Genomic DNA, 21,759 nt, shown 5'->3' with positions numbered 1-21,759 from the left:
AATTAAATCTTTTGTGTCAGAAATTGTAAATATATGTCCGGATGTTTTCCGACTGTATATTCTTTGGTGGCATTGTTCTGCGAATGCATGGCGTTCTCTCTTTGTAATATTCAGTAGAAAAGTTTTTCATTGTTTATGAATAATTTCTTTTGTTATTTATAGCATTTTTAATTGATTTATTAGTTTGATAGTTTTAAAACATTATTTTCATCGAACAGTTTGAATTCGTAATAAGAATTTGCAGTTTATTTCATTGCGTTTGTAAGTATAAGTCCTGCGTTAGGTGTAGCCTATATAGTAGGGATTCAGTTTTTTGGTATAAAAATTATTGTCGTGTAAATTAAAGAATTATAACTTATATACTCGTTATATACTAATAAGCTCACGTAAATAATATTTGGCGCATAATTGTGGTTACCCTTATGAATATATCCGTGTGTATTATTGCCTATTTGCATCGATGTGAATTTAGCCTTATCAAGAATTAATTTTACATACAGTACAATTCTCATACAGCGTCATAATGCGGATAAGAAAGCTTAAATGACAAGTGGGTAAACAATGTATTCCTCGTATATCGTAATGAGTTTATAATACAGATTTCAAATCCTCGTATTTTTAGATAGAGAAAAATAATTGGAAAAAATGAATAAATTCCAACTTACTTTTGAATAGATCGATGCCATTAAATGCAGAATTCCGAATAAAATGATGAAAATAGCGGCAATAACGGGAAGTACGAGTAAAATGGCTTCGCTGTTTTGTAAATAGAAAACACTTTTGTATATCAAATAAACCACGAGTCCGAAGAAGCAAGCAATTGCTAAACTAAAGAGTTTAGCCAAAACATGATTGTTACAGACAATAATCTTTTTCATTTGAATGTATTTATTCCAAATATCTTTTAAATTATTGATTTCAAAACGATTTTCTTCCTCCAAATGATCAAAAATATATTGAAGCTTGACCGAAAGTGTAAGTAGAAGCATAACGACGCAAGTCACAATGGAAAAAAGCAATCCTAATCCATAAATAATTGAAATTGTTTGAGCCAGGACGATTCCGTGAGTTAATAAAATACTATAACCGTGACTTCTAGAAGTATGTAATCTCCAAATTCCTATTCCTATTGCGGCAACTGTTATAACAATATAAGCAATACAAAATACGGTTATTACAAGAATATCGCACATACGTATCAATTTGGTCACCAATTTTCTGTCCTTTTCGGCATTTATTGTAAATTTATCGAATAAAACACAATATCTTTTAATACGACTCGGCAAGTCGTCTAACAAAAATATGATTAAAACATTCATGATAAAAAATATCCAAGTAGTAAAAATTGCGCAAAGTAATATAGTGTCATCGCCCCAACTGCTTTTAAGGTAAACGGTGTATAAAATTTCGTATTTGCCAGGAAATAAAAAATATAAGGAAAATTCAAACTCTGCGAACGATAACCATAATAATATAATTAATGAATAATAAGTACATAAATAATTATTTTTGCTTCCTCGATTTGTGTCATAGCCATTTAATCCAAAAACTTTGAATGCCGTTAGTAACGGATACGCTACATCCTCAAGACTCGGTACAGAAGAAACACTCATTGTCTACACATAAATTATAAGTACTTTAATTATAGTCGATATAGTTTTAAGTTCAATTTAAAAATAAATATTTAATGATTTTGAACTTTAAACAGATCAAAAACATAAAATGGTTTTTCTACGATAAATTATTCGGTAACTACATTACCATATTTGCAATTCCACTGGAGATTTGATATCGTGCATTTTAAACTTGTCAAAATGTTTCGTAACATTAAGTCTTTTGATAACAGCCTTATTTCTCTTTCAGCTTTTTGAAAAAGATTTCTCATTTAAATAACTCTTATTGCACGCATTAGTTTAACACAGCCGTAGTCGCAATTGTAACACTATAGTCGCCATAGTGACGATGACGTGATGTACTGTACTTCATTAAGGAAATATCCTTTATCGATTTTTCTTTTACTAACGAATATCGACTTTAATATTTCTAATAGGTTTATCAAATATTTCAAAATATTTTATAATCAGATGTAGGTTTATATAAGCGTGTAAAATTTCGGTAATTACAAAAATACCTGTACACACGTGCTGAGAGTGGCACTAAATAGATATACAACAATTTAGGTGTACAGTATTACACGCCATATTACTCGTAATCATTTGACCAACTAATTTGGAAATCGCGAAAATTTTAAATGCCTGGACGTGTTCCGTCCGAATGAAAATAGACATCAGAAAATCAGCGGTATCTTTATAATTAATTTTATTCTTTCGTTAATTAAAATATCGTCTCTTTAAAATTTTGTAGAGTTAAGAGCGTATTTAAAAATTATTCGAAATAGGTAATTTTAGCATAAAATAATTCAGTACATTACCGAAGTTGTAATTTGATTTGTATCCGAAAGAAGTGAAATTCTTAGTTTCCTTTTGATTGATTTATATAATAAATTTAACAATTTTATTATCATTAACAGATTATTCACTCACTCTCTTATGTTTAGAATAAATAAGATAAAAAATTTATTTTTAACCTGAATTTGTAGATAATAATAGAACTGATGTTTGATAAATAAACGGGGATAAAAGATATTTTTTATTTTTACATATCTTTAAAAAGTTCAACAAGTTGTACTTTTTAACTCGAAATAGATGTACAAGAATTTTATAACTTTTATTCTCGAGTTTGTAATGTCCAAACTTACCGTGTACAAGTGCCATACTGAAAGAAGAACTGGTATGTTATATACGTTTAAATGTTTATATAACTTGTAGGTAAAAACGCTGTATACATTATTTTATATTATTTTAGTTGACTGATGAGGGGCATAAGGCCCGAAAGGTGTACCGTATCAACTAAATAAAGGTGGAAAAAAGCCAAGTGGTTGTTATTAACACGAATTTGTGTTTGATACTTCGAAGAATAATACAACACGGTTTCACAAAAATCAAATTTAAAAATGTTTAAAGTATTTCGGATTATCGAATGATAACGGAAAATAGACAATGAAATGAATTTCTACAGATAATTTCGGCTGTTACTGAAATCGTAGGCCCGCAATAAATTGCTGGAAATTTTGCTTACGAAAGGCTATTTAGGAATATGTACTAAAGAGCGAGTCGTCGGGAAGCTCCTATTATTATTTTAAGAATGTCAAGAATTTCACCATTTTTAATTTTGTTATAATATTGCTTTTAAGTATGTTTACCAAAGATTTCATTGTACAACACAGCAGGTTTTCAGAGTTCACTATTAAATATTTAAAATTCTACGCTGTATATTAATGTACTGTAAACACGTTAGCGACTCGTTAGTTCAATTTTAACTAGCAATATAATGTTCCAATAAGGTATTATTTAATTGATCTACAACAAACACACAAGTATATACTCTTCTTCTTCTTCTTAATCTTTATTTCTTTCCGACACCGCGAGGCACAGTCGGGTAAAGTACGGAGTGGCCTTTTGGCTTATAAATGGCAAGATTTCGAAATTAAGATAGAAACAGTCAGGTATAATGTCACGTTCTTTTGGCAAACAAACGACTTACAGAACCTGGGACGTGAACCATGTTAAATCATAACCCAACAGGTACAGCAAATTTGACAGTTGGTACATCCCACGTGAATAGAAGGACAGAAGACACAAAACACTCACAAGACGCATATTAAAATATTGTGGCACAAAAAGCATGTTACCAGATGCAAGTCCTTTCAAAATACCGCTTGATAACATCTTTCAGTAGGAGGTAGTTGTTATTGTTCTCAAGAAAGCAGCTCAGATCACACGGCCAATTCACATTTTTAGCATGCAAATTAAGTTTTACAAGTTGCCTTATGTCATGAATTATTGGGCAGGGATAAATATAGTGCCGAACCCCGTCCTCTTCTCCACAATAACTGCACAGCTTTGAACTTGACTTATGGAATCGACAGAGATACGTTTTAAACTGCCCGTGCCCCGTGAGAAACTGAGTCACCTGAAAGTTCGGACTAAACCACCGACTGTGGAGATGTCGCTCGATGCTTGGAAAGAAGCTCCTGGAGATGTGATCCAGCGGAATAGATTCCCACTCGTGCTGTCAAATCTCAATCATTTTCTTGCGAAGGAGAAGATTAAGTCTAGAGGCTGGAAAAATGCAATAGTCAGGGAAGATGTCACGACAGTCGGCGGCAGCCCGCGCCAGCTGGTCAGCTATTTTGTTCCCTGGAGTACCACAGTTCTCTGGTCCACTCAATAGAAAAATTGTTGGAACTAGTTGAGATGATGTTGAGAATGTCCCTGCGCAGTAGATAAAGACTATCCTTGTTTTTCAGGGCATGCACAGCCGCAGAGATGTCGGTGATGATGTTAATCGCCCTTCCAACAAGGTTCTCCTCACACCAACTGCCAAAAGAATGGCAAGGATCTCAACCTGGAAGAACGAGCACTCCGGATGAAGAACACATGTGTCAAAGAAAATTTCTTTTCCTCCCGAAAACACAAAAAAGGCACACCCAGTGCCATTACCAGTCCTCGATCCATCAGTGAAAACTTCCATGTCTATCAAATAATCCTGTCTTGCATATAGCCCCCTCCTGTGGGCAGGGTGTGGAAGTTTGTCTACTTTCCTGTTAACCTTGTACGTTCCAGTAGGAAAAAAGAAGCCTCCAATATCGATCTCAAATCCTCTGGAGATAAAATATTGCTTAGCAGCCTGCTGAAGCTGTAGGTGGATGGAAAGCTTTCTAGCAATGATCTGCAGGGACTGATTGGAAGCAGTACAGTATGCACGTTGAGCCGAATCAAGGCCCTCCTCTGTGCCGATAACATTCTACGCCTGTAGAGCGAGTGGTTGCAGGCCCCACTCCAAACGGCACATGCATAAATGATTATTGGTGTGAACACAGAATTGTAAATTGGATTGAGAGCATCAAAACCCAGATCCCACTTATTCTTGGCAGCTCTTTGTAGACTGTTGAAGATAACGCTTGTTCTATCTGTAACATGCTTAATATGCTCCTGCCAGGTAAGTCGTTTGTCCAAAATTATGCACAGAAATTTGAGCTCTTTAACGATTTTAACAGACCTCCCTTCCATCTTGATACAAGGAGTCCTTCGATATTAGTCTGTGTTGCGTGGTCTTGAGAAAACAATACCTCTTGTTTTTGAGGTATTAGAAACAAGTTTGTTGCACTTTCTCCAGTCACACACCACTAAAAGAATATTGGAAGCTGCGGTCTCGATGGTCTGCCTGGAGTTCGCAGGAATGATGATGAGCGCATGATCCGCATAAGCGAAGATGCGGCTATTGAAACCAAAGTCCGTTCTTAAGACGTTATCAAAAAGAATGTTCCAAAAAGGGGGCAAGAAAACAAATAAAAAATAAACGAATACATAATTATAGTGTAATAGATCTGGCAACAGAAACGGTGATATTTTCTCCCATTTACATTAAGAATACGTATGCGTACGGCGGCATCCGTATCTGCAAGAAACCAAACTTTTTTACAGTGCTTCATACACTATAAAAAAGCTTTGTTCCTTACGGAAACGGATCGTTCTTTGCACTGAATTATTGAGGCGGAGCGTTAGCCAAGCCTCTTCTATGAGGCTTACAGAATTGTGTTCGTTCTCAAAACCCGTTCGATCTATTTTAATTGAACTTCGCCAATTTCCATTAATTGCGACCAGGAATCCAGAAATGTAATTAACAAATGGAAGCCTACCACTTCCTTTTCGAGATATGAGGTCTTAGCATGAGCGCGTGCGACAAAGCGATATCGCACGAATGGCACGACTTTGTCGTGCAATGTTCCACCTTCTACGGGCTTATAGAATCGAGTTCTTTCTCAAAGTTTAATGGATCAATTTTGATAAAACTTCACCATTTTCTATTAATTACGCCAAGAAGTCTAAAAATGTAACGGGGGTCCATTTAAATGTAAAATATAGGAGTCCACGACTTTGTTTTTAATATACGAAGATATTAAAGAGATAGTGTCCGAGCTCTCCAATGTAACTGAGCGCGCCTGACGGAATTTAGGCCTAAGGGTCGAAAATAAAAACAGCATTACGTGCGCCTAACGGAAAATAGGCACAAATTACAAATAAGACACAAGAAGAAAGCAATCGATGGCGATTACTTTGTATTTGGATCGCCTCTCTGTGTCGGCTAGTGCAAGGATTCGCGTCTTTCATGGCCGATCGCCTCGTCTATGCATAACAGGTACAGGGATCGCTTCTTTCCTTCCTGCTCCGCCTTAATTTTGTTTAATTTGCCAGAAGCCTAAATAGATATTAGCATCCCAACCAAAACACTTTCATACTGTATCTTTATTCTACTCTACATTATGGCGCTTTTAATTAGCTAGGTTATTTTTGGCACACGGAAATCTTAGAAATATTTCAAATTGGAAAAGATCAAATTGATTTTATACCTCGACTATTAGTGATAAGAATCATCGTGTTATAAAAATTTATTGTAAGTAAATTATCTAAATATGTAAAATATAAGTTTTCTTTGTTATCCTACAAAATTTACACCTGTAAAATCTAAATTTTATTTTAAAAATTATTGGTATGGACAATATTTAAAATCTCCGTAAATTCCATTAATAATTTAATAATGGTTTGGTATTGCGTGAGGAGATGCAAAAAGCGAAGTGATTGTTTAAACATTATTAACCAAGTCAAAATTTTACTTTATTTACAGTTACAAGCTTTCGAAAGCAGATTTATTAGTTACTTTAAGTATTTTAATGGCGAAATAACTTTGTAAGTGGATGTTCTATCGTGTTTCGAGTCACTTAGAAGTTAGTATCGTAGCGAACGACGTGAAACAGTCGAATAGTCGATAGACAATATTTTATTTACCAATATTCAAAACGGCTCCGTAATTATTTATATTTATCTGTAATTAAAATGTTGTTTGTGGTAGCTGCTGGCGAGAAGTTAAATCCACTCGAGAAAGTTTCGACAAAGTCAAAGCCAGTGGCTCCTTTATTTAAGATCTGATGAATTTTAATAGGTACTGTATACGATACACGCTGAATTGTTTTTTTTTTCATTGTAGAAGGCGCTTTAATTAATTATTTATTAGCTATTTTATAATATAAAGACGTATACTTTAAAAATTAAAATTATTAAATGTTTATTTCAATTTAAATAAATAAAAATCACGTATAACATGATTAAAAACCGTACTAAAAAGATTAAAAAGCGTAATATCAATTTAATCTGGATTAATGGGAGCTTTATTATCTGCAGACGTCGGTGGCGAAATAAATTTATCTTTGGATTGTTTGTAATTATCGAAGGAATGAACTCCCCAAGGCTGAAGTTCGGCCGTACCAAAAAGGACATAAATAGTATTTGTCAAAATATAAAGACCCGCAGTAAAATAATAAATAATACTCCAGTTTCTAACCGTTTGCTGAAAAAGACCAAAATAGTTTCAAATTAAAATTGTCATACACAAGTAATTTTCAAATTTTATCGAATTTAATTTAACCTTACCTCGTGCTCTGTTAAATATCCAATAAATATAGGAGCTAAAAATCCTGGAATTGCTGCTATCGTAGCCGTTATTCCAACTAAAGTCCTAATTAAAATTAAACATTTAAAATCGTTTATGTTGATTCCACGAGTATTTATGTTTTATGCGATAAAAGAAGATGTAAATTTATTTAGATTCTTAAAATTTAGATTGATTCAATTTTATAAAAATTTAGTGTTTCAATAGTAAAAAACACGCGTGATATTTTACTTGCGTATATTTAAAACAAATAAAAATGCTTTTATACATTAACAAATAGCATTAATACAGTAAAAATATTTTAATATTTAAATAACTAGAAAATGTATTATTTAAAAGAGTCCGATTTTTTGACACAACTTTTAAATTCTTTCTTTAAACCAAAAGATCGTTTTTTTTTTTTAATTTTCTATAGGCTTAAACGAATTTCGAATTTGAACTTCACGCAAATTATTTTGGGTGGGACATCTACATAACGACAATATGTAATATTCTAATAATAAAATATATTATAAAATATTTAAATCGTGCAGGATATATTAATTAAGACGTTTTTATTATATTTTTACCTGCAAAATCTGGTGCTATATCTATAATAGAAACAAAAAATCCACTGTTGATAAATCCGTTAAGAGTCATGGCTAATGTGAAAAACGAGATACTGATTAGATGATCGCATCCTGCCTGAACCACTCCAATTAAGCAAAGAGCTGTACCGATATAACCTTAAAATAAAAATGTTTACATTTCCTTATATTTTCATAATATTATTTAAACTTTAAACTAAATACGTGTATATAATTTATGCAGACCTATTGTATTACAAGTTTTCCTGATGACATTCAGTCTGGCGTATCCGTTTTTATACACGTAATCGGCCACAAATCCACAAAACCATCCGGTGACCGATTGAAATAAGTAAGGGATAGCAGAAAACAATGCATTCTGTAAAGTATAAAAACTCCTTTTAAAATGAATACAATATACACCTTATAAGAAAACAAGAACATGTTGAGTTTAGTCACTAATTACATAAAGACAGAACCAGAATGCCGTAATTATAGTTAATGCTTTTCCATTCTTTCTTCTTCGACCCAGTCAATATTAATTTACATAATTTCTAGGAGCAATTCGTACTTACTCCGTCGTTAAATTATACACTTAAGAATTGTATAATTTCATCGTTTTATATTTATTTATACAATACATCCTCGGCGGAATTTTTTGTTGTCGGATTAAGGTTATTAGAAGTAAGGTATATTTAATGAGTATGGAAAGAAAACATTTCTTTATTTGCATGATATTACTTCGTTGTATTAAGTCAGACGACTGATCGAAACATCCGAACGGACTGCCGTTGCCAATAATCGGGTTGCCAAGTTTATGTATTTTCTCATTAAATTTAGTGGGAGATTGAAGGAACCGCAGGAAATTTAATGGGAGACTCGTATTTTTGGTGGGAAATTTCGGGAAAATGATTTTTAGGTTTATACAATATTGTGTTATAAGATATTGTGCTCTTTTAAAGCATCCTGTCTAACGAGTCTAACAATCTTTAACATTGCGCTTAAGCCCGATAATATCCCACATTTACCGGGAAAATGTTAAAATTTAGTGGGAATTGCAGTTTGATCTAGTGGAAATCTTGTCTACGACTTGGCACAGTGCCAGTAATATGCGACTAGTGTCGGATTCCTGGACAAAGATTGTACTGTAATTTTCATTGCAAAATCAGTTAGTGTAATAAATAGAAAATACTTTAATTATTTATGAGTCTGATTTTTATATTATTGTCTTTCTTAAATTCAAATGCTAAATCTGTGTATTCATTTCACCAAGAGCAGTTCGGAATAAGAAATTATTTAATTAATAAAAAATTTATGTTTTTTATTTTTAATCTTAAGAATACCTTAAAATTTACATTTTAAAAATTTTCTCTTACAAAATATAACAATATATATACAAGGTGACCCCAAAAAACAGTTAACCCAGACCGTAGTTTTAAAATTACTTTAACAATACTTAACACGCATTTGTTCAAACCGGTTTTATTATTTGTGCCTTAGTCTCTTATATGAAGTGATTTTGGGGTCATATTGCATACATACAAGGTTTACACATACGTATAATAATTTTAAGTAACCTGCTGTATGTCGTAGTGTAACACAGCACTCAAATACGTCGGTAATTCGGTTAGAAGCATTAAAAACCCCCATCCTTGACCAAAGTGTGTAATGGCTAAAATCCAGACCACTCTAGATTTCAAAATAGGTATCCAAGGAATCTAAAATTAAATCATACAAGAAATAATTGTGTTATACGAAATTGTAAACATTTTTTAAAATGTTATAAATACGATATGATCATTGTTATATATTACTCTTTTAATATGCTCCTTTTTATATACAGATTCGAATGGTCTATTAGGAATAAAAATAAACCAAAATACCGTCCAAACGCATCCTAAACCACCTGAAATAAAATAGAAATTAACGAGAATAATTTAATAAATAGAAGCGAATATAATTAACATAGGCCTAAGTATATTTTAGATGTCTTTACCGAATACGTAAAAGACTGCCGGCCATCCTCCCAAAAATTCCGAACTGCAGAAAATCCCCGAAACGGGTAAAGAGACGACGGTTCCTAATAAGGCGCCGCTATAAATGAAAGTGGATGCGGTACTTCTTTGAAATTTCGGTATTCTGCTCCCAATTAAATAATGCATGGCGGGACACGTAATTCCCTATTTTTAAATTTTAAATACAGTTTTATGAAATAAATGACGTAAGCAATTAAATAATCGATACTTAATTATTACATTCATTTACTGGCAAACATTCTTATTTAAAAACTATCTGAAATTTGTGACAAAACTTTTATCGATATGACCCGGGCCAATACCTTTAGCTTGACTCTTTAGGATCCAGGTTGGAAAAAAGTCTTCTTACTACCAACAAGAAGGAAAGAAATTAAAAAATACCCGGTATATCAATCGAAATTCTTATTGGAAAGCCTTATCTCTCCTCGGAATTTAAATTCTTTTCTTCAAAATATTTCATTCGCCAAAGTCGAAAATATGCCCAACGAGCGTGATTTATCTCAAATACAATTTGGAAAAAGGGTTTCTTATATTCTTCTCCATGATTTGTACATGCTTTTACCATTAATATTATAAATAATATTCTGTTATCTGTCATTCTTCAAAAAGATTTTCACTTATAAAACGCTGATCGAATTTTTTATACTAGACCTACAGCCGATAACGTAATGCAGTGGCATCCAAAAGCGTACCCAGAGAGGGGCAGGAAGGGGCGGCTGCCCCTCCCTAGAAGAAAAATTAAAGTGTAGTAATTGACACACAGACATACAGAACAGACATATCAATTTAATATCAGTTTGAATAATGAATATTGCGACTAAACTAGAGCCATCTAATCGTGAAATCTCACTCTCCCTCTTCGCTTCCTTGAAGCCACTGAGTTGCTCCCACTAGTTCAGGTTCTGGGTACGCCCCTGATGACGTCTATTGTTAATTCGTATTACATATCGAGAAAGTTCTTGTATTTGTTTTTTGAATAATTGTCCAATTTTCTGCAATTTCTTCTGTCTTCTTTTATAATTTTAACGATATTTTAAAGCGAATGCTTCTGTGGTAAGACGAAAAACTTTATTAAACTAGTGCTTTGAGGTACGAATCTAAAAGGCGAACTATTTCATCTAAAACCGAATCTAATTTTCCATTGTTCTCAAATATTTTATATAGTATATCTGATAATTAAACTGTATAATTGCCGTACATTAAAACAAATACAATAAATAAAATTTTCAGTCTAGGCTATATATAAAATCGTTTTATCTTAATTTACAAATAAAAGCACACGAATTATTTAAATGAAAATTAATATGCATATAGCAGATTTCTATTTCGTTTTAAAAATTATTTATTATTAATTCGTATCTTTTTCTATTTGTTTCAGAGATTATTTCTTTACAAGCCAAATTCATTTTCCTGCATTATTTCCAGTATTTAATACCGCTTCAAATAATAAATAAATACGATGTCTTCAAAGCTGCCATCGAGTTAAAAATACACCACTCTATGATTTATAAAATGTTTTTAACTCGATGGCAGCTTTGAAGACATCGTATTTATTTATTATTTATAATAATAATAATATATATATATATCCCCACATTAAAATAATCTTAAATATTCATAGAACCATCGGATTACATTATCGTTTTGCTATAGCAACATCGTGTTCTTGCGAATTCTCTTTCACCAATACGATTTATAACGTAAACGAAAAATAAATATTTTGTTATCGAACAAATAGCCTAAACAGTTATCACGCATCGGCCTTCTGTGTTAGGAAAGAAGAGATATAAAGTAGGTCCACAAAATGTAAATATTAACATTCAAAGTTCATTGTTTGTTAAATTAAAATACTTTATAATGTATAATGAATTATAATATTTTTTGTAAAAATCATCAAACTTCGAATAATCGAGTAATGTCCGTTCTGTGATATTTTAGCCATATGTATAGTACAGTGCGGTAGTCAAGAGGTCAAAATCTACGTAATAATAATTATGTATCAGTTCGTATAATAAAATATTCTTCTCTGTTTTTTATTGTACAATCGATTTATTTATTAATTAGAATATTTCAAATAGGCTCGAATTGCATGTAAGCAAATAAATGTGATAAATATGGCATTCATCTACTTGTTCTTACATTATATTTCACATTGTATAAACAACAATTGCTATAATGTAGACCAAAGCTATTTCAGTCATGCAAGGAAAATTTCAATTTTTTTCTTCAATAATAAGCAACTGGAAATTTTTACGAACCGTGCCACTAAAATTACATTCTTCGTTTCTTAACATATTAGAGTGTTGAAAATAAAATACATCCCGATGCATGCAATTGAAAAAATGTGAGACTATTTGGGTCACGTATTTCTTATTTTTATTAAAGTAATAACATTTTAAAATAAAATTAAATGATAAGAACATTGTATTAAGGATATTAATAAGAAAATATTACAATACGTTAATTTATTAATTAAACACGAATTGCTAAATAACAAAGAAATTATTATCAAAGCACTTGTTACAGACCAGTTATTTTTTTCCAATGGATCCAACGCATTCTTTACATTTTTGACAGCATAACCAGTCTCCTTTTTTAATGATAGCTTCGAATAATACTTTAAATTATGTAATCCTCACGACTCGACGTCAGAGGTGCGGAGTTGTTATCGGGATCGTTTGCAACCAGTGCAAGAATGATTTGATGGGGATTCTTCTTTGGTTCCTTTCACTCGTTTATTCTGATAATGATTTCTTTGTGATTTTTCACTTTTAAACTTTGTCTGCACTCTGCATTGATGAATGTTTTCTGGAAAAGTGATTATTCGCGTATACTACTGTTTTCTTTAGATCTCGTCCTCGTATGTTTTAGAACAGAGGAGGTGCGATCTTCATTTTTTGAGAGAACAAATTAATTACCTCAATTTCATGTTGGTCACAAAATTTGGACCCAAATAGCCCGTTTGATAAGTTCGACTGTGGAAATCGCAGTAAACAAAGCCGGAACGAGAGAATAACAAATACGGTAGCTACCAATCACCAAGTGGTCATTCTACCTCTATACAGAAGTCAATAGACATTTTTGGCTACACGAACTCATATATGCCTATAAATTACTTGGTCAAAGTTATTACACAGCTAAAATCGGAAGGAAGAATCTCGTCATGGTATATTCAATGTGAAATTGCTTGTATAAAACAAACAACTTTGGAATCGAAATAAAATGAATTGGTTTCTACAACTGCTTACTAACTAGTGAATCCCTACCAACACCCCGTGTGCATATCAGATGCGTAATGTTCATTTCTTTTATTTAGGTCCAATTACCCCGGTCAACCTAGTGTAATTTAAACTTTTTACGAGATTAAATTGAAAATGTAACGTTCAACAAGTGCTAGTGCAGATTCCTATTTTCTATTCTGTTTTAATGAATTATTTTAAATTTTATGCATAAAATACGTAATTTACATAATATGTTTAATATCTTATAAAATAATAAATAATTATTAAAGATCCCAAACCAAAAGTTTAGTGAAAAATATAGGTTTGCAACCGGAGTTTCTTCAGTTGACGGTGTTCCGAAACAAATCGAATAATTGGTTTGGATGGTTCAAATGATCATAACATTTAATTAAATACAAAGATACAATAAAGCAATTTTGTATATTTGATATTTTAGGTGTGGAAACATTGCAGAGATTTCGTGCTTTAATATTTGACGTCCCTCCCAAGCATTCGAATTTGAATTTGATTTATTTTAGAACAGCATCAACCGAAGGAGTTCCAGTTGTATACGAGCAAAAGTGCTTTGTAATGTATTATTTACCTTTTAAACACAATGTTTTAATATCGTGGATATGTAAACTATGATTCTCCTCGAGATAAAAGAAAGTTAATTCGGTATAATAAGTAATATTCATATGATACAGATTATAATTTAAAGTTATTACCTCCGAAAGCCCTTCCAAAACTCTTAACACGATCAATGCTGCGACATTCCATCTGGCAATTACGGGTGTCAAAACCGTAAAGAAAGCCGTGAAGAAAACTCCTAAGCCGAAAATCAATTTGCCACCAAAACATTCCGCCAAACGTCCTCCCGGTAATTGAGTCAGAAAGAACCCGTAAAAGAAGGCTCCCAAGATCTGTCCTTGCACCGTCGTTGACCAATCAAATTCTCCTTCCTAAAAACGTATTTAAACATAAATAGATTCGAGTTGGCATTTACTTCAGTAAATTCGATATAAACAAAGATAAAATGGAAATTTTAAAGTATTCGACCGAAATAAATAATCGATTTTATCTATTTCAATAAAACTTCCCGTCATAAAATAAATATAAGTTTTTGAAACTTAGGTTGCGAATTTATAATGGACTACTTTCAAAATAAATATTTTACAAGAAACAGTAAATATCGGATTATAAAATTATGTAAGGATGCTACTCTTTATTTTTATCATCGGTTTTTTTAATTGCGGACTCACCTGTACGTATTGTAACGTAGTATTATCGGTGGGATAAGGACAACTGGAATTTGTCGCGTTGATCTCCGGTGTATTCTTTACCATTGCCACTAAAGCCACGCTTAAATTGACTCGTAAGCAGTAAATATTAAAATATCCCAAGAAACTCATAATACATAAAACAATACTCGATTTCAGTTTCGGATTGGCTGAAAAATAAAAATAGTAGTCGATTATTATATTAATTAAAATTAATTACCGGTAATTCATCGGCATTCGATAACTACAAGTATACGAGACGATGTAATTCAAATTAAAATCTACTTTAATCACTTACTTAAAATCGTCACGAAATTTTTGTTACGAATAATCTACATTGGGAACGAGCAAATATTTATTGTGACATGGTTACAGTACTGGACTGCAATTTTTAATCATATTTTAAATTTATTTAATTTAAAATATATACGCTTTAGCTCAAATTAGCAGTGGCTTGCCCCTGTACATCATATTTGTTATTTAACAATAGAGTCATGCCAGCCATCTAGCTAATACCTTAGTTAATCGGGGCGTCCTACCCCTAATCTTTTCATATCTGGTCTCGGATTTCATCTATCTGAAACCGTTATCAGATTAAAAAAGGAAAGACAGACAGACAAACGAACGGAGGACAGTGGGAATTTATAGGTCTACAATTTGTTTTAAATTGCAACCCAATAAGGGATGGAGCAAAGAGAGTAGGCTTTCTAACCTAATAAACTAAACAGCCTACTGCTTAGATAAAAGCATTATATCAATTGTAAACGAAAAAAAAACCTTCGATTATTCAATGCAATTTCCTGTAATCTTCATGCTGTATATTTTACGACTGCCTGAAAATCATTCTTAGGCCTATATTTCAGAGTAGACTAAAAGGCATTTGCTTAATTAATTATTTACCTGGTTTCTATTTCAACTTGCCGTTGACTTTTTAGTAAAAATATTTCAGAATTTCCAATGGAATACAGAACAAATCAGAAAAATGAAATAAGCGTGTGAATTAAAAGCAGTTTAAATTGTTTAAAACATTTAAAAGTCAGGATTTTTCTACGTTTCTTTTAATCGATTTTGAGCGAATTATACTTTATATCGTAATTAGTAATTAAAGTAAGGAATAAATTACTCACCGTAATGAGGTAATGATAGAAAACAGTAAATAAACAACAAATTATTTTACTGTAGTCTACTATTAACTTTCGTGGCGAACTCATTTATGTTAGAAAATAGTAATATTACCAAGTCGACATTCTTTCAGGAATTATATTATGAACATTGATTATAAAAGAAACTAAAAGATAAGTTCGTAACTTAATTCATTATGAGTAATCATTAAAAATAACCCAAGATTATGTTGTTATAAGCTTTGCTATGGCAAACATTTTTAATTAACCCGTAATTAATAATTTCTCATTTTATCTTCTGACAGTGTTTAGTTGTTAGTCGTAAAAATGATCAGGGGAAAAGTTCGTTCGTACTTTGGCTCATTTTTTAAATTTGAAGGAAAAGTTGATCATTTCGTACGTGATGAAATAATCCTCCATCTCGTCCCTCCATTTCAATTGTAATAATTATAAAATTTCATCTTTTGTTAAGTGTAAGAAGTATTCGCATTTTGCTCTAGGATGATATACCGATCAAAATAATCCGTGCTATCGAGGGTCAGATCTTCCTCGAGATAAAAAGCACGTCTCTATAATTCTGTAGCACACGATGACTTGATAAAATATAATTTCTTTTAATCTATCGATTACGGAATTCAGTTCGTTTGATCTGATTAATAAAACGCGATATTACTGGAAAAATTAATAATTAACTTGTATTTAATTATCAAAATTTATTGTTTTGAAAATTGAATCTAAAACTGTGCTCTTGGAAATTAAACAGTTCAAAATTCTTTAAACTATAGCCTAGTATTTTTGCAGTACGCGACATTCATTACAAGATAAATTTTAAAATTATCTGTTTTATATTAAAATGATATAAAATAATGATAAAGAATTATTAATTTAACCATCTCGTCGATAGTTTAACAATTAAACACTTTTTATATAACTGTAGAAGCATGGTTTGCCTATACATTAATTTATTATATGAAAATATATGAAATGTTGGGAGCATTTTATGACTGATTATTTAAATTGCAACTCATATGAGTATATTATTAAGTTATATTTAAAACTTTTAAGAACAAAATTTATGCATATTTATAATCGCTTTTGCGTTACGATCGATTTGCTGTTTGCCATCGATCGTCTTCGTCAGTTTACCTTACGAAGAGAGTATATTAATTCGTATTCAAAATTCCACAAAAATACATTGTGATATAAAGATCTGTAATGCCTAAATTATTAGTAAATTACGTATTTTAATATAAATAAAATAAATTAATAAACTTACCGTTAAACTTGTTTGAATGAAGGAGATAGGACGTTTCGTCGACATAATCGGTTGTCTTCATCGTCATGCAGCCAACCCTTTCTTTTCTCTATACTTTTTAATAGTTGCCAGCATTAAGTTCTTAATCTGCTTTGTGTAGACTTTGAATTCCTTCTTTAATCAATCATTAAATGTCTATTTTTTTTTTTTTTTATTAAGGTCGTTAAAGATAACAAACCAAGCAGATAATATAAATATTTTTATTTCTGTCGCTGCCATCCGTTTTATTACTGACTTATTATATAGCATTATCATACTGCTAAATTTGATTATAGTTTGATTAGTTAATAATGATAAATTTACTTAATATCTCAGAGATTATGTAATTTTAACTTATTATTGTTGTTTCTAAGGTATAGAGAAATATGTAAAGTCTTACAAGAAATAATAGAAAACGTTAATTCGATTTTAATGAATAGAAAAAGAGCCTGGTTGTAGTCGAAAATATAATTTAAAAAGTCTAAAATATGTCTCCTTTCATCAAAAAATCTGTAATGTTTTAAATTTTTTACTTTTAGATATATTGCATACATAAATATAAGTAACATTTTAATGAAAAAATTAATGATCATTATTAAATTTATAATTATAAAATGTCACAAATAAATTATATAAAATGATCAGAAAATACGAATCGCTCCACTATGTGATAGGTTAATCTCCGGGTATTAAAGATAGAGTAAAAAAAAATATTTAAAAAAAAAATTAATCTAGAATCATCCGATTTCTTTAGGACAACGCATCAAATAAATGATAAATTCTCAGATAATTACATTTGATATCATTAAATAGTACATTTTTCAATTTTGCACTGTTTATAAAATGTATTCTTTGAGTCAATAGAAAACGGACAAAAACCAATGAGATGTGAATTACTTTACCAAAGGATAATTATATTTATTTCTGTTCGTTGCTAAAATTAAAAATAAATATTATCCAATATTAAAATATTAAATCCAATAATCAATCGATTGTCTAAAATCGTGATCCTTAAATAGCTTTTATTTACACAATCTTCGTCTATCTTTATGAGAGCGGATAATAAACACGTACAGTACGAGAAAAACAAGTGAAAACTCTAAATATCTTTAAAAACTTGGAATCTTTTAATAGTATAGCTCCTGCGTAAAGCTTAAAGGAGAACTAACTGTACTTACTCCTGACTAATGATTATTCAAATAAATTTACTCTTACAAAAGATTTTTTATTGCTTTATAAAATTGTTAAACAAAAGGTGAAGAAAAAATTAAACAAATCTCAGAAACGATAATTATTCCTACTAACTATTTTCTGTTCGAGCTCTTATTTCGAAAATAATACAGCCATAATCTCTTAACAAAATATTTTGTATTGCTTATATTATTTTCTTTTATTTTGCATAATATTAAGCGAAGTGTTGTAAATAATGAGATCAGAAAAATCTATATATATCTATATAAATAATAAATTTTGTTGGTTTGTCTTTTATACAAATCTTTATTCTTATACCGATCTGGACCAAAGTTTTCGTTCCTCATCACCCGGCTCCACCATTGTGGGCCTAGCGGAATTCATAATAGGCTTGCTAAAAGACGCCCTCTTAGTGCCCACAGGGCAAAAAGAGAAAAAACCCTAGATCTATAGGATGGAGTATCAGTAATGCTTTTGCGAAATTTGGATCATCAAAGTTATGCAACGGGACGAGAATAATCTTTTATCTTTGTCCCACAGACCCGAACAATTTTTTGCTTTTTGCAGTTTCGTTATTATAAATACTCGGTTCAATAAATGCATATTTTAGTTATAAGGATCATCGTTTTTTATCACCATCTCTCAATTCCACACTCCCTCAAAAACCCGAGCAACGCCGGGCACACATCGCTAATAAATAAATAATTCTTTAATAAGTTCAATTTTCAATTTTTTATAAAATTATCATTGGCTTACAATCAATAATGAATTATTGATTGTAGGTCAACGATAATCCATTATCATTCATTATCAATAATGTAAAGCAAAAATTAAATTAAATTAAAATTCTTGTTTAATTAAAGGTGTGTATATAGGGGAGACTGGAATCCCGGATACAAGTTAAATTTTAGCGATATGCATTAGGAAAAACTGATCTTTTAATATCGATTGATACTCTAATCCGTTGGCTACTGTATTGACATTTAAAAAATATAACCTGTCTTCTCCTCTAAAACATAAAAGAACTGGATAACTGTGCAATGTCCGGTATTCATCTGGTACTAACTAATGGTGGGTGTTACGTGAGAACGGCTAGAACGCTGCCAAAATTTGGCAGACAGAAAATGGAAAAATGAAATATAATTTATTTACACATTATTCATTAGAAATTGAAATAAAATAGATTCGTCAACTTATAAAATAGAAAAATGAACATTTCAAACATTAAGCCTGCATACTCAACCGTTACACTGCAATTCAAATACCCTTTTCTCCTGTGGGCAATACTGGGGCCATTGTAGTTTCCACAAGGCGGAAAAAGTTTAAAGAAAGTCTATCGTGTATTCTTTCAGATGTCCGTCATTACATTAATATTTATTTGTATAAAAAAAAACTAATTTTTAACAAATATTTAATAAGAGGAGAAAGAGGGCAATAAAATTCTACATTTACATATCTTTATTCTACAGCATTTGCACTTCAATTTCACCCTTGCAGGAAAGTTAGTCCAACTAAAAAGTGTGCGATCTAGTTACTTCAGCCCCTTGTTCAGAAATGAAAAATATATATACTTTTATCAATTAGTTTGGCTCATTCAGAAAAATAGAGTACTTATTCAGAGCAAGGATAATAAAAAAAAATGATTCAAAAATATTCAAGTTTAGTTGAATCAAAATAATTTAACTACTAAACACAAATACTACAACGAAAACTACACATTTAATAAATTAAATTGCTGCATTTTGTATTTAAAATAAATGAATTATAACAAAATACAAAACATTTAAAAAATTAATAAGAAAATTTCTTTTATAATTTCATTTAAAAAAACTAAATTTCATTTATAATTTTGAATTTTATAAAATGGATCTAAGAAACAAAATACAGTAGCTTCAATTAAATCCTCCTTCATAGACGCCCTTAAATCAGCTTTAATTATTTTCAAAGCTGAAAATAATCTTTCCTCACTGACTTGTATTGGGGCATTGCTGTGACAGATCTAGTTGCATCACGAATAATTTCTAAATAAATTGAAATAGCTTCTTCCACGTTCAATTTTGATAAACGGTCATACTTTTCTATTTCAATTAACCCATTTAAAAAATTTTGTTCAAATTTTATTTTTTCAATATCTGCTGGTTTAGTTTCTTAATTTTTAAACGTCCTCGCTTCACTTTGAGACGTTCTAAACTATGCTTCGAAATGATGCTTTTTTTGTTTTTTTTTTTTTTTTTTTGAGATGATGATTCCGAGTTGTCATTACATTCATTATTTTTATTTTCATCTTCTGATTCATAAATGTAAGGTAACTGCAACCTTTTCAAGCGAATAGCTATTTCACAAAATTTTTTTTCCCTGGGGCAATTTGATTGTCGTTTAGTAAAAATTCGATTCATTGGATCAACGTAAATAGCGGCTAACAAGATTTTATTGTCTAAACCAGTGTTTCTCAGACGTTTTGGTCCGCGACCCCCTTTTGCACTTAAAAATTTGAAAGGACCCCAAAGAATGAGTATGTGTAGAAAAACATATCGGAGGGAGAGGTTAATTTAAATTCAGGAGGAGTTAATTTCTTTTGTGTAATTAATCTATTCCATGTTGAAATTTCTCTCTGTTGCGTGTCGCTTTGCGTTGAATTTTTTTCAATGTTAAGGCTAATGAAATTTTTTTTAAAATTATTTCTTTATTTTTCACAAACAAAATAAATATATTGAAAAATATAAAAACAAAAAACATTATATTTCGGAAGTTAGATCTAGTCTCAAAACGTTCCGATTCAGCACAACACAGTCCTCAGAAAAACAAGCAAACCTTACCACTCACGATGGGAAAAAAGTCTCATTCAAATACTGCCGCGTCCTTAAGTACCCTCTCATGGTCGCGCCAGTGCTGCCAGCTAAAAACGCATATAAACTAAAGTAATATCGGAGCATCCCAAGACATAGCCAAATATTGCAGCGCCACAGCATTGGCGAAAATTAGAATTTGCCGACTGAAACACTCTCGGTTGATCGATTTTCGGATAACGACGCTCTACTGTACTGTATTTCTAGCTTGACTTGCCTACAGACGCAACGCTGCTAGCGAACACCGTTCCAAATGACAACGCTGTTCTATTATAGTTTAGGCGGAGAGTGGCACTCGGGGATTCCCTAATAGCGCATAAATTTATGAATATTATATTTAGGCTTGTATTTAAATATTTATATTGTTTTTATTGTTTATATGTGCAATATATTTAAATAAAAATTATTTTATATATTTTTTATTTCTATTATTTCTAAACAAGAATTCATAGTAAATTTATAAAATATTTAAAAAATAATTGATCTGGCATTTCAGCGACCCCCCAAATATTTTTCACGACCCCCACTTTGAGAATCACTGGCTCTAAACAACTGAATCTCTGTTTTTCTCATTGAAGATAAAATCGCATTAGCAACAGTTCCTCCAGTTTTGTCGAGCTGATGCATCAAAGTTT

The 21,759-nt window shown here is 31.2% G+C and overlaps 1 protein-coding gene across 1 annotated transcript; it reads right to left on the bottom strand.

Moving 5' to 3' along the window:
* Positions 1 to 7,258: 7,258 nt before the first annotated feature.
* LOC136978965 (sialin-like) lies at positions 7,259 to 17,128 on the bottom strand. The gene is made up of 11 exons (XM_067274872.1): positions 17,070 to 17,128; positions 14,655 to 14,842; positions 14,121 to 14,354; positions 10,132 to 10,315; positions 9,950 to 10,041; positions 9,713 to 9,853; positions 8,361 to 8,514; positions 8,139 to 8,294; positions 8,047 to 8,062; positions 7,551 to 7,635; positions 7,259 to 7,467 (listed from the first exon to the last, which is right to left on the bottom strand). The coding sequence occupies exons 2-11, from the start codon at positions 14,802 to 14,804 to the stop codon at positions 7,267 to 7,269; spliced, it is 1,413 nt and encodes a 470-aa protein (XP_067130973.1). The 5' UTR covers positions 14,805 to 14,842; positions 17,070 to 17,128; the 3' UTR covers positions 7,259 to 7,266.
* Positions 17,129 to 21,759: the final 4,631 nt, after the last annotated feature.

The sequence above is a fragment of the Centruroides vittatus genome, unplaced genomic scaffold, assembly GCF_030686945.1.
Source record: "Centruroides vittatus isolate TY-2023 unplaced genomic scaffold, ASM3068694v2 contig_10, whole genome shotgun sequence".
NCBI lineage: Eukaryota > Metazoa > Arthropoda > Arachnida > Scorpiones > Buthidae > Centruroides > Centruroides vittatus.
Note: the sequence above shows the minus strand (reverse complement) of the source record. Positions and strands in the feature narration are given on the sequence as shown.

Excerpts from the sequence above, each read along its gene's own strand:
- LOC136978965 (XM_067274872.1), bottom strand. The coding sequence starts at position 14,804 with ATGAGTTTCTTGGGATATTTTAATATTTACTGCTTACGAGTCAATTTA. Across the intron at positions 14,355-14,654 it reads CTACGTTACAATACGTACAG|GAAGGAGAATTTGATTGGTC; the intron begins GTGAGTCCGCAA and ends ATACGTTTTTAG. Across the intron at positions 7,468-7,550 it reads GATATTTAACAGAGCACGAG|CAAACGGTTAGAAACTGGAG; the intron begins GTAAGGTTAAAT and ends GGTCTTTTTCAG.